At 37.2% G+C, this 14,202-nt stretch overlaps 1 protein-coding gene across 1 annotated transcript in view; it reads left to right on the top strand.

Moving 5' to 3' along the window:
• UBE2G1 (ubiquitin conjugating enzyme E2 G1) overlaps positions 1-14,202 on the top strand; it is a 103,507-nt gene that overhangs the window by 78,450 nt on the left and 10,855 nt on the right. The window contains exons 3-5 of the mRNA XM_065897131.1: positions 1,595-1,692; positions 6,990-7,168; positions 11,189-11,311. Of these exons, the coding sequence (XP_065753203.1) occupies positions 1,595-1,692; positions 6,990-7,168; positions 11,189-11,275 (364 nt within the window). The 3' untranslated portion in view covers positions 11,276-11,311. The remainder of the gene's footprint in view (positions 1-1,594; positions 1,693-6,989; positions 7,169-11,188; positions 11,312-14,202) is intronic.

Below are 14,202 nucleotides of genomic sequence, written 5' to 3'. Positions count from 1 at the left end.
TCTTGATATTTTCCTCTGACTCTAGAATGGTAAGTGCCATAAATCAGTGATCTCTAATGTTTTGGTCCCTGTTGTATTCTTCTACATACAACAGTGCCTCCCATAGGTAGATAATCATTATCTATTTGTTTAATGAATGAAAACCATTTAATGAGCTGAGGATTCCATTTCTCGATGATCTGAAACACAGTCAGATGACCCTGCTCTGATGGGGTGTACATCTTACAATAAGAGAATCAGAGGTATGAATTGCTTTTGCAATAAAGAAATGAAAAGAGGTCCATGTGATAGAGGGACACAGTGGCTAGTTAAGATTGGGTAGTCAAGTAAAATCATTCTCAAGAGGTAACATTTAAGCTGAGTTCTGAATATGACAAAGGGAGAACAGTGTTTCAAACAGAGGAAACAGCTAGTACCAAGGACACAAGTCCGGGGCTTTGTCATTTTTGCCCCATAAGGCTGACTTTTTTTCATTGGTTTTCTTTAACAATGACTTATGTTGTTTTGACAGTTGTTCAGGAACAGTTCCTAAGCGAATGACAGTGCTCTGCAGTGCCTTAACACAACAGTCACAGCCACATGTGCCTATTAGAATTAAACAAGATTAAAAATTCTGTTCCTCAGTTGTACTAGCCATATATATATATATATATATTTTTTTTTTTTTTTTTTTTGTGGTACGCGGGCCTCTCACTGTTGTGACCTCTCCCGTTGCAGAGCACAGGCTCCGGACGCGCAGGCTCAGCGGCCATGGCTCACGGGCCCAGCCGCTCCGCGGCATGTGGGATCTTCCCAGACCGGGGCACGAACCCGTGTCCCCTGCATTGGCAGGCGGACTCTCAACCACTGCGCCACCAGGGAAGCCCTCGCCATATTATTGATACAAGTGGTTGGTGGCTAACATATTGGCCAGCATAACTATAAACCATCTCTAGTGTGTGAAAGTTCTGTTGCACAGCCCTACTTTGGAAAGTCACCAATTATAAACTCCTTGAGAGACTTTATGCTTTGTTCACTGCTGTACTCCCAGTGTCTGACACGTAAAGACTGAATAAATATTTGTTAAATGATAAGATGAATACATGGATGGATGGATTGAAGGTCAGCACAGCTGTTCCCAGAGAGGGAATAAGAAAATGCATAAGCTCTCAGATGAGAAAAAGCTTGTTGTGTTTGAAGAACAGAAAGAAGACTGGCTGGAACAAGAGAGAAGAGTGGAAGATTGAGATCAACGTAGAGAAATTGGCAACTTGACCCTGATAGGCAATGTTAAACTTAACTTTTAAATTTTGTTTTAAGTGCAGTGGGAAGAGATTAAAAGGTTTGTAGCACAGCAGTCGTGTAATCTGATCTGGACGCCTTTTTTAAAAGCTGTTTCTTTCATTTTACTATTTTTTGAGAGTTTAATAAGGTGGTAGGTATGACGGTTTATTAAGCTGGATATCTGAGTAAAGTAAACTGCTTGAAATCCAGATTACTTATTTTGTTTATAATGTTAGCACTAGCATCCTTGTTTTATGTTTGTTTTAATAATTTTCTTATTTATAAGCAGGAGCTTATAGGCAAGAACTTGTTTTTGTTTTTGTATTTCCAGTGAAGGTGGTGTTTTTAAGGCTCATCTCACTTTCCCAAAAGATTATCCCCTTCGGCCTCCTAAAATGAAATTCATTACAGAAATCTGGCACCCAAATGGTAAGTTTATCTAGTTTTACTTTTACATTTGCAAGTATGATGGCCTGTCCCTGAAGTTTTCAAGGTCAATAAGGAAGATGTACTTCTCAATGAAATTGCGTTGGAATTTTTGTACTAAGTTTGTTGTGTTTGTTATGCACATGGGCTTGGATTTAGATTCCTTAGAAGAGAAGAATTGACAGAGATCACATGGGAAAAAAACTCCATTTATTTATTTATTTATTTATTTACTTACTTACTTACTTAGTTTTCAGCTCATTTTGAGACTCATGATGTTCCTAACTAGAGGCAGGGTTGGTGGGTGATACTCAGCATTAATAGAGCTCTTATAATTGAGGAGATAATTTCCAAGGTATTAGGTGACTCATTGGCTATTACAAAGAGCTTAGAAGTAATTAAACCTGGATTTTTAATTTCTGTTTTCTCACCTTAGCTCCTAGACTATGGACAACGCTTAACTTTTTTTTTTTTTTTTTTTAACGCTTAACTTTTAATGTATATTCTTAGCTGTCAAAAAGGAATGTCTTACCTACATCATAAGGTGATTGATAGGATCAAATGAGATACACTGTGTGTTTAAACCTTCAAAAGTATCCAGTACTGCCGTGCATAAAATGGTGTCATTGACTTTTTTACCTAAAGATGTACTACCATTTAAAATTCACTTTGTGAGCCAAAGGTTAGGCTAGATAAACTATGTGTATACACAGTCTCCCTGAACTTTTGGCCTTGTTTTTTATGATAGAGCTTGCAAGAATTTCTTTCCTAAGCATTTTGACTATCAGTATTTTGTAATCAAAGTTGTCTTTTTAGACAATTACACTGATCTTCATTCTACTTCTCATAGTCCAGACTTTCAGTTGCAAGGAAGAGAAACCCTTATATATTAGTTTAAGCAAAAATCAGTGAGGGTAACAGATGCATGAATAAACCAAGGCTTTGTTTCAAGGAAGTGTAATAGCACCCAGTGACTTGAAAAACAGATGAGTCTTACTTAGGAGAGACTAGACTGGCAAATGGAAAACTATTGGGAACCAAGGAAGCCACCATATTTCATCACATCTAAGATAGCAGTGATGACAAAAGACATAGTTAATTTTTGCACCAGGAAGAAGGGAGAAAAATAATTTCTTTCTGGTAGAACACATTAGCGATAGTCCTACAAGATATATGGAGGCACGAATTGACCACATCTGCCTTGGACGTTTCTTTGATTTCTTCCTAGCCTTTTGGCAGTTTCTCCTGCCTTCTCTTGAATTATTTGATGTGTAATAGTCAATTTTTTTCCACCTATTTCAAAGGAAAATGTAACGAAGTTTCTGAATGTTGTCTCTACCACAAATTAGCTATATTACTGTAGGTAAAAGCCTCTTGAACCTTAGTTTCTCTGTCTGTGAGAGTTACATGAGAGAATATATGTAAGCAGTACATGGAACCTCTGTTAAGAGGAACAATAGCAATGGCCTCCGTAGTTTAAGAGGGCAACTGAAATGAGTGTTTATTTTCTTTGTTTTTTAAGGTTGAAGGGATTGTTGGTTTGCAGACCATAAGGGAGAAGGCATTAGAGAGTGAAGTAATTAAGACGGGATTTGAGTGAAGGGATGCTTTGTGAAGAAAGGATACCCGAGGAGGCAATGGGCCAGGGACGGCAGGTTCAGAAGGAGCTAGACTTAGAAAGGGGAGTGAGAGTGGTCTGCAATGGGAATGAGGGGAAAAACCAGCATTTGAGTTTCTGCTAGGTGCTGGAGATACAAAGATGATCGAGTTATGGTCTTTCTGTAAGGATATTATGGTATGTGTAAGGGAAAGACGGACATAAATTTAATGGTGAAACAGAGACAACAGTGATGTTGTTATAAAGGTGTTTGGTAGCATAGAAGAGGGAGTCAGGGAATGATGGAGAATGTGATTCTTAAATAGAATTTTGAATATGTATCTTTAGTCGTGGGGACTCAATAGTTTTAAAGCTGTATAGTAGGTTCATCATGACTATATTTATGTCTAGAAAGTTTATACTCACGGGGGAAGGTTTGGAAGGGAAAACCAGACAAAATAGCTAGGAGATAGAGGATTTTATCAATTGCTAATGGGTACGGCATTTCTTTCTGTGGTGATGAATATATTGTAAAATTGATTGTGGTGATGGTTATACAACTCTTAAAACATACTAGAAACCATTAAATTATATACTTCAAATACATGAATTATATCTCAAAAGCTGTTTTATTAAAAATTATTATATGGTAAAGTCATACAAGTCATTTGTATGACTTAGATGCATTCAATTTGAGACTTGTTTTTCTGGAGGTGCAGTTGCCACAACCACTTAGGTAATTAAAGAAAACTAGTCAAGGCTCAGCAGTGAGCTTAGGGCCTTGGAAGTTACCGACATCGAGATGACAGGTAACGTATATCAAATCATCATGTGGTATACCTTAAACTCACACAACGTTTTCTGTCAATTATATCTTAATAAAGCTGGCGGGGGGGAGATGGTGGGTAACACTGTGATACAATGAATAGTTTAATTTACTTAGGGAAAAGATGATTAATTTTGGAGATTAGGATAACATCAAAAGTCAGACCAAGGAAAAGGAAAAGAAGAAAGTGATTGAGAGAATGGCTTCAAGAACCAGGGAAAGGAAGTGTGCCACGGAAGTAAGAGAGGAAAATGTGTCCAGGAAGGTGTCTTCAACAGTATCAGTTGTTTTGGACCCAGAAGGGTTGACTTTAAAAATACCCAGGAGAATATGTTCTCCCAGTCACTTTGTGAGAATAGTCATAGCATCCTGTTTGGAAGCAGAAGACAGTTTCCCATAAGGCAAAAAAGAGAGTACCCAAGTGTAAATAGAGAAGACGAGGGGAAATCAGATTTTCCTGATTTTAGAGCACAGCTTCAAGAGAAGGGAGATAGCTTGAAGGGTATGCATGGTTCAGGTAGTTTAGTTTCAAGATGGAAGAAGAGCTGTGTTTTCTTTTCAGTCATTGATGCTGAGTCTGTTGGCTAGCTACTTATGGGGAAATTGATTTAGAAATTTTCTTCACACCAAACAGTAAAGTGAATTAAAACTCTAAATGGAATAAAAAGTTTCGAGTGGTTTTTAAAAATAGTGAATATTATTTTCTGGGTGTTAGGAACAAGGATTTTCTAGTTTCAAAAGCAATAAATATTGGAAGACTATAAAGAGGAAAGAGAAATGGTAACTAAATTCAGTATGGGATTCTTAAATGAATCTTGTGTCAGATAATAAGGCCAGCCATTAAAAAACATTATTGGGGTATTGAAATGAAAGAAAAAAAATAACAGGCAAAAATTAAACAAGGAAAATTAAGAAGCAGTTTGGCAAGAAGAAAACTAAACATTGAGTACATAAATGGGTAAAGGACATGAACAGACATTTGACTAAAGAGGAAATACATAAAGTTTCTGTACATGGAAAAATTTAGCCCCTAAAAGTATTTTAAACTAGATTTCAGTTGTGAAATTTAAAAATTTTTCAATAAAGAAAAATCTTAGTTTTATTGCCTTGTCACTCAGAATTATCAGCTCATATCTTGCATTTTTAAAGTGTAATTTGGTAATAGGCATTAAGCATAAAAACCTCTTTCTAAGAAACTAAACTCTGTTTAAAATGAAATGACACAAGGTTAAAAAACTTTAAAGGTGCTAAATTACGATAATTTTTATAAAAGGAAAATGGGTCTCAAATAGATTCTCTCTGATAGAATTCTATACAAACATTTGATGTTAAATGTTCTCAAAGAAAATGACTTCCAAAGAAAAAATTTTAAGTGTAAGTGAGGAAAATATCTTAATACTGTGTAAGCATTTTCTGTTCAACTTTATAGTGCTGTCACAAGTTTTGCTGTTGTTATTCTTTTTTTTTTTGCGGTACGCGGGCCTCTCACTGTTGTGGCCTCTCCCGTTGCCGAGCGCAGGCTCAGTGGCCATGGCTTACGGGCCTAGCCGCTCTGCGGCATGTGGGGTCTTCCCGGACCGGGGCACGAACCTGTGTCCCCTGCACCGGCAGGCGGACTCTCAACCACTGCGCCACCAGGGAAGCCCTGCTGTTGTTATTCTTGATCTAGTTAGTTATTTCATTTTAGTTAAGAGATTTTACTAGGAGGTGTAGGTGAGTTGGGAAAAGGAACCTTAATTGCAGAACAGCTCGTATACAAGACATTGAAGGCATGAGTCTTGAATGTTGCATTCACTGCTGAACTCCATGTCAGGTGGTGGGTGCCTGGCACACGGCACGCGTTCAAGAAGTATTTATCGTAGAGCCACAGTGCACACGAACTTTGACTCTGGTTACCCAGAGTTTATAATAGCAGGGGAGCGCTTGAGTTAGGAGGTGAAAAGTAGGCTTTAACATTATACCTATCATAAATTTGTTGGACTTTATGTAGGAAGTCAGGGATGAAATATACATAAATAGTGTCGTTGGTTGTTTATAGGATTTGGAAATTTTGTTAAAAAGTTTTTCACCAAAATTTTATACTTTTCTGTCTTTTCTAACATTTCTCCAATAAGTATGCTTTTTGCAATAGGGAAAATTTCACTGTAGAAGATTAATGAATGTTATGATTTTGATAGTTCCCTAATAGGGAATATTTGTGTGATGTAAATGTGGGTTAGGACTCCTCTACCCCTTTTGATCAACAATTAATTTGTGGCTTGGATTTTAAAACCGTTTTATAGAATTTTCACTAGCAATATAACATGTTCCTTTTGTGGATTTGAGTATACTTTTTCCCTGAAAATATAATTTTGCCTTTATGTGATTTTAAAAGTATATTATCATGTTACCTTTTATTTTTTTCTTAGGAAAGTCTCTAGACCTTTGACTATTAACAATTTCAATCAATAAGTTAGTGGGGAAACTAGGAATTCATTATCCAGAAACTCAATTCTGGTGTTTGGATCATATACTTTCTACAAATGAAGAACAGATTCAACAGATGCCATTTCTTCATTTCATTGTATTTATTACATGTAAATGCTAGGCACCATCTACATACTATGTGTCTTGAAATTTTGCACAAATGAAAAAGGTAGCTTACCTTCCTTTTGGGTTTGTCAGGTGGATCCTACTTGGTAAAATCTTTGGTCTTCCTAAAAGGTTAACAGGTTCCATTTTGGAAATTAACTTCTGTATCTTTTCAATGGTACAGTGGTATTGAATTTTATACAGATGCCGTGGGAATTGGGAGCATGTTTATTATAATATGTATTTTATGTATAGCCAAATTATTTTAAATATTTAAAACAGTAATCTTATTCTTTAATTTTGCAGTTGATAAAAATGGTGATGTATGCATTTCTATTCTTCACGAGCCCGGGGAAGATAAATATGGTTATGAAAAGCCCGAGGAACGCTGGCTGCCTATTCACACCGTGGAAACCATCATGATTAGTGTCATTTCTATGCTGGCAGACCCTAATGGAGACTCACCTGCTAATGTTGACGCTGCGGTAAGGTGGTCACATGCACACATCTCCCCTCCCGTTTAATTAAACTTGATTAGAACTATAGTAGCTTTATAAGTATATATGTGTGGGTGTGTATGATATATGTTTTTATTCATTTAATTTTTTCATGAATCTGTACAAAGATAAGTAAGACGTAACTAAGCTTTACCCCTAAATATTTGTACCTGCATCTTTTAAGAATAAGGACACTAGGGGATTCCCTGTTGGTGCAGTGGTTAAGAATCCTCCTGCCAGTGCAGGGGACATGGGTTCGATCCCTGGTCCAGGAAGATCCTACATGCTGTGGACCAGCTAAGCCCATGTGCCACAACTACTGGGCCTGTGCTCTACAGCCCATGAGCCACAACTGCTGAAGCCTGCATGGCCTAGAGCCCATGCTCCACAACAAGAGAAGCCACCTCAGTGAGAAGCCCACGCACCACAACGAAGAGTAGCCCATGCTCGTTGCAACTAGAGAAAGCCTACAAGCAGCAACAAAGACCCAACGCAGCACCCCCCAAAAAAATAAATAAAAAAAAAAAAGGAATAAGGACACTATCAAAACAGCTGTCATACCTATGAGAACTTATTATCAGGTCCCTAGTAGGTCCATATTATTACTCCCAAGCTTTTATTTTTAAAACTTTCAGACCTACAAAGTGTTGCATTAGTTATAAACACCTTAAACACCCCTACACATATAGGTTCACAAATGTGGACATTTTACAACGTGGTTATTATCATTATTATTATTTGCTAAACTGAGAATACTTTACAGATCTTTATGTTTAAGTATATACTTAAATACTTCAGCATGTATCTCCTAAGAATGAAATGGGTGGGGCGGCAGAATCCAGAATTTTAGGAACCCACATTGCTTTTGAAAAATTAATTAATTTTGGCTGTGTTGGGTCTTCGTTGCTCCACGAGGGCTTTCTCTAGTTGTGTTGAGTGGGGGCTGTTCTTCATTGTAGTGCTTGGGCTTCTCATTGCAGTGGCATCTCTTGTTGTGGAGCACAGGCTCTAGGCGTGTGGGCGTCAGTAGTTGTGGCACTCGGGCTTAGCAGTTGTGGCACATGGGCTTAGTTGCTCTACGGCATGTGGGATCTTCTGGACCAGGGCTCGAACCCATGTCCCCTGCATTGGCAGGTGGTTTCTTAACCAGTGCGTCACCAGGGAAGTCCTCACGTTACATTTTGTATTCGTTTTATTTATTTATTTTTTACTTATTTATTTATTTTTTATTTTGTAAAGGTTGGTATTTCTTACCATTTTACTGTAGGTTTCTCATTTTTACATTATTGTTTTTATTTTCATTTTTTTTTGGTCTTCTCTTCCTTCTCCTTTTCTTTTTTTTAAAAGTTATTTTATTTATTTGTTAATTTTTTTTGGCTGCACTGCACTCCACGGCATGTGGGATCTTAGTTCCCTGACCAGGGATCGAACCCATGCCCCCTGCAGTGGAAGCGTGCAGTCTTAACCACTGGACCTCCACAGAAGTCCTGTATTCATGTTTTATTAGTCTCCTTTAATCTAGAATAGTCCTAGTTCCTCAGCCGTCTATCCTTTAACAATCCTTTTGTTCTAATTATTCTTGGAAACTTTGTTAGTATATGTGAAAGCTGGGAGGTTAAATTCACCTTTTTTCCTTGTTATTTCAAACCTACATAAAAACTTGGGTGAAATCTTACATGTAGAAAAACACTACATATAATAACCCCCTTTCAAATCTCTGGCTTTGAATTTTTGAATTTAGTAACTGAATTGAAGTAAACACTCTCAGAAAACCATTCTAACTTCTAATAAGTCAAGTATCAGTCCAAACAACATAAGGGGCGCATGTGTGCAGAATCGGTTTCACTCAAGAGAGTGTGAGTAATAAGCCAGATGTTAAACTAAGAGTGAAAAAAAAAATAAACTAAGAATGAGTTGGAGGAAGAGGGGTACCATTTAAATGCCAAAGTGAAGAAGTAATTACTTTCAGTACCAATACCCACACTAGCAGCTCTAATTCTAGTGGTCTTCAGTATATTTATATAAAATCTATATATCATCATTATTATTTTAGGAAGGTATTAATTTTGGGTGTAGGTAGGAGGAAAGGCCAAGCTATTGAGTCATACAGACTTTCTGTCAATCTCTTTTCAGCCCCACTTCATTTATTTGTTTGTTTGGCTGCTCCGGGTCTTAGTTGCGGTATGTGAGATCTTAAGTTTCAGCATGCAGGATCTTTAGTTGTGGCATGCGGGCTCTTAGTTGCAGCATGCAGGATCTAGTTTCATGACCAGGGATCTAACCTGAGCCCCCTGCATTGAGAGCGTGAAGTCTTAACCACTGGACCACCAGGGAAGTCCCTCAGCCCCACATCTTTTTTTTTTTTTTTTTTTAAATATTTATTTATTTGGCTGTCCTGGGTCTTCTTTAGCTGTGGCATGCACCTCACCCCCACTTCTTACTGACTTCTCAGAGCTGTCATTTCCAAACTTTAACTTCAGAGTTCTGTTCAATAGGTCCTTTTCCCTCCTTTGCTGGGGTTCCATTGAGACTCCTGTAGGCTACTACTTTCTCTCCTCTAATGTGCGTTTCATTGTTCTTCCATCTACTTTTGGTCTTCCAGAAAAAATTTCTCCCCATTATTAGATGATTTTAATGCCATTTTCTTTGGTAGTGAGGATTTATACCTTAAAAAAATAATTCCGGTATGATCATTTTAATAGGATCTTAGGAGAGCTAAGAGATAAACATATGTGCTTTTTGGTCTATTGATTCCATAGGTTCTTCACATGTAAAATGAGATGATAACACCACCCATCTGGTCATCCACAGTGTGTGGCTTAGTGGATTCAACAAATGGCGACTCTGTTATTAGCTAGCTCCTGCTTTGAACCATCATCTACCAATCTATCTTCTACCTAGAAGTCATCCTTGCCCAGTCTTGTGTGTCACCAGAGAATGTCAGTCAAATTATATATCTAAATTCCTTTCCACCCCTCTGCCATTGACTTGAGTCCTTTTAACTTCTTACCTACATTATTGTAATAGCTTTCTATCTCATCTCCTTGCTCTCAGTCTTACTTCTCTCTGCTAAGTGCTCTTTTTAGGTGATTTTTTTTTTTCTTCCTTTTCTTGAGATTGACCTTCCTTCTTTTCTGGAATTGACCCTTTCTCCTTAAAATTTCTTAAATATAATAATGAGGTAATTACAGACAATAACATTTTATCCATAAATATTTCATCAAACATCTCCAAGTCTCTGTAGATGTTAGCATTATAGTTTATCTCATAATTTATTATAATGATTGGCTTTCTGGGGTGCCTTGTTTTGAGGGCAAAAATTGTTGTTCAAATCTCTTCCTCTGCACAGGCAAGTATTGAAGATTTCTGTAGCCTTTGCTGTCCCTAAATGGATGATATAGCGGGGGGAAAAAAGGGCTGGGCATTTTTGTGAGAATTTCCTGGTATTTACATGCTAAGTAAAATCAGCTCTATTCTCCTGTGAAACTATGCTGGTGCTGTTTTGTGTTCCATTTTTATGGGCCAGGCAGTGATAGTGATATTGTCACTGTCATGTGTCCCACCCCCTCATCTCCCCACCCCCACTAGAAATAGTACTCAGTATCATCTCAGTATGATGCATTTCACCCATATCCTTGATATTGGAGGCACTGTTATGTCTACTTTATTTTCTGGTTGCTACCCAGTAGGGAGAGTTGGTGCTCCTTCAGATAGCCTGGATATCTTATTTGTAAGTCGTAGCTTTCTTTTTAGCATAATACAAAACTGCTAATGATCTTCAGGGCCTTTTCCTTTTTTAAAGAGACTTTTGCCTGTAGAGGTCATTTGCATGTATCTTAGCAGAGTGCCTTGCAAAAGTGTTTCTTGACTACTTTTCTACCTTGTCAACTTTTTAACATTTTAAAAGTATTCACATTACCAAAGCATTACATTCAGAATTAAAGTTAGTATCTGAGATTGTAAGGGGAGTTTACATAAAATCAGTTGCTGTTACTTTTGTACTTACAGAAAGAATGGAGGGAAGACAGAAATGGAGAATTCAAAAGGAAAGTTGCCCGCTGTGTAAGAAAAAGCCAAGAGACTGCTTTTGAGTGACATTTATTCAACAGCTGTAACTTCACTTATTTCAGGGTAAGTTCATTTAAAAAGTCATCCTATTCTTGTGCATTTTTATACACGTCATAAATGTTTTTAGAAATTGAGTGATTTGGGTATTTGAATTGCTTGTTTTCATTGGCCTCATTTTTTAGTGGTAGTATCCAGTAGTCTCCTATTTCTCAGCAGAAATAGTGTCATCCCCTTGCTTTTTCCTTCAGTAAATACAGCTGTTTTTTACTAGATATTCTGTGTTAAACTGGTTGTTAGTATGGTAACAGTCTATTTCTTTTCACTGATGGTAAAATTTCTCATTATAAAGTTCTGTTCTGCTTTTTTTTAAAGCTAAGTTTCCTCTGTTTTACCTTTTGGGTTACCATCTTTGACTAAGCTAGGCATTGAAGTTTCTTGTATCTTCTCATACTGTGCTATATGAATAAAGAATGACTTAAATTTTTGTTTCCCAGTTTTTTTAAAGAAGGATCATATTTTGTATTAAACATCTACCTTTCTTATTTTAATTGGTCTTTATCTCCTTGTTTATTACTTATAGGGCCAGTAGGAAAATTTTCCCTTTTATTGTATACCATCTGTCCACAAGTCTGTTTTAAGTGTAGCAAGGAGCCAAAGATAGCAGCCACCCATCTGGCTTAGAAGAGGACATGGTGTAGATGAATTGACCAAATGTGTGATATTTAAGTTATTTGGTTTCCCTTTTTAAAATCAAATATCGAGGTGATAAAACCTGTGTACGAAACGTAGCATCTAAAAAATCAGAATACATGATACATCCCTGTACCTGGCCACCTATTTTAAGCAAAAGAACTTTAGGAATTCCCAGGTGGTCCAGTTAGTGGTTAGGACTCCGTGTTCTCACTGCCGAGGGCCCAGATTCAATCCCTGGTGGGGAAATAAGATCCCACAAGCTGTGTAGTGTGGCCAATCAATCTATCAATCAATATTAAAAAAGAAAAAGAACTTTATTACTACTTGTTACATCTCCTATATTCCCCTCCTGCCCCATCCTTTTTTCATATTCCGAATTCTTTGTTTACCATTGCTTTTCTTCATAATTTCATCAAGTTTGTATTCCTAAACAACATATTCCACGTTTTTGAACTGAATACATGTGAAATTATAATGTATGCATTCTTTTGTGACTTTTAGCTCATCATTATATTCTTGAAATTGGTCTTTGTTATGTGCAGTTATATTTCTTCGGTTTTCACTGTTTAGTATTTCATTAGATAAATTACTCTTGATTCTCATTGCATTATTTCTCTATTTTGGGAGGGGTTCTTTTGTTTGTTTTGCTTTTTTTATTGTTTTGTTTTTGCTTGGTGTTTTTGTTTGTTTGTTTTTTGTTCTTTTGGGTTTTTTTGGCCATGCCTCCTGGCTTGCAGGATCTTAGTTCCCCAATCAGGGATTGAACCTGGGCCCAGGGCAGTGAAAGCACAGAGTCCTAACCACTGGACCACCAGGGAATTCCCCTATTTTGCTCTGTTTTTGCTATTACAGAGAATGTGGTCCTTGTTTCTTGTTGCAGAAATACTACAAAAGTTTCTTGGGGGCTTCCCTGGTGGCGCAGTGGTTGAGAGTCCACCTGCCGGTGCAGGGGACACGGGTTCGTGGCCTGGTCCGGGAAGGTCCCACATGCCGCGGAGCGGCTGGGCCCGTGAGTCATGGCCTCTGAGCTTGCGCATCCGGAGCCTGTGCTTGGCAACGGGAGAGGCCACAACAGTGAGAGGCCTGCATACGGCAAAAAATAAAAATTAAAAAAAAAGTTCTTGGGTGTATACCTAGGGGTGGCATTAAGTTAAAGGTATATGCACATCACTTTGAGTAGATAATGCCAAATTGTCTTCCAAAATGTTGCATCTATTTGTACTCCTTTTGGCAAGGACAAGGATTCCATTTGTTCCATATTCTCTTTAACATTTGATATTATCAGACTTCTTCAAAGTTTGTTTTCCCAAAGTTTTTGATCTGGTGTAAAATGTTATGTCATTATGGACTTAATGTGTGTTGCCTTAGTTACCAGTGCAATTGCGTATTGTGACATGTGTTTGACCATTGACGCTTCCTCTGTGAAATGCTTATTCTGGTCTTTCCTGTTTTTCAGTTATGTTATTGATTTGTATCCTTGTCAGTTCACTTTTTCCATGGTGTCTTTGGATGAACAATGTGCTTAATTTTAATGCAGTTTAATTTTTTAGTTCTTTCCTGTATGCATTTTACTTTCTGTGTCTTAGTTTCTTCCCTGCCATCAGAAAGCTACTATTGTATACTGTCTTCTAAAAGTTATTATGGTTTTGCCTTTCACAAATGTGTTGAATTCACTGAAATTGGTTGATGGTGTGAGTTGAAGTTCAACTTTACCCTTTAATTCCCCCTAATATATAACTGTTGACTGCATCATTTATTGACAAGTCCATCCTTTCACCACTGATATGCAGTGTTGGTTATGCTGTAAAACTACATTCCAGGTATGTGTTGATCTGTTTCTGACCTTTCTAGGTTTCCTTGGTTGGCTTGTCTATCCTTGAACCGGTATCACACTGTCTTAATTTTTATTTATGATTTTTGATTAAACGTATCAAATGCAAAGGTAAACCAGAAGTTAAGCTAAAGTCTACCCACTTTTCATTCTGTTTTCATGTTTGATTATCTCTAAGTTTCTGAAAAGACTCATATCTACTTTTAGATCTTGTTATAATAACCTAAAATGCTGAAAATTAACTTTACTTCTCTTTGTTCCCAACAGATATAGCAATAACCTTGCAGTCTTCAAATTATTTCTGTTTTTCACTATCTTATTTATATCTGTTTTGTTTATTTTTGCTAACAGTCCTATCCTGATTTCATTATCATTACATCTAATACCTCCCACACGTCTAGTCAGTGATCCTCATCTTTTCTTTGACTCT

Source organism: Phocoena phocoena, chromosome 19, assembly GCF_963924675.1.
Source record: "Phocoena phocoena chromosome 19, mPhoPho1.1, whole genome shotgun sequence".
Taxonomy (NCBI): Eukaryota; Metazoa; Chordata; class Mammalia; order Artiodactyla; family Phocoenidae; genus Phocoena; species Phocoena phocoena.
Note: the sequence above shows the minus strand (reverse complement) of the source record. Positions and strands in the feature narration are given on the sequence as shown.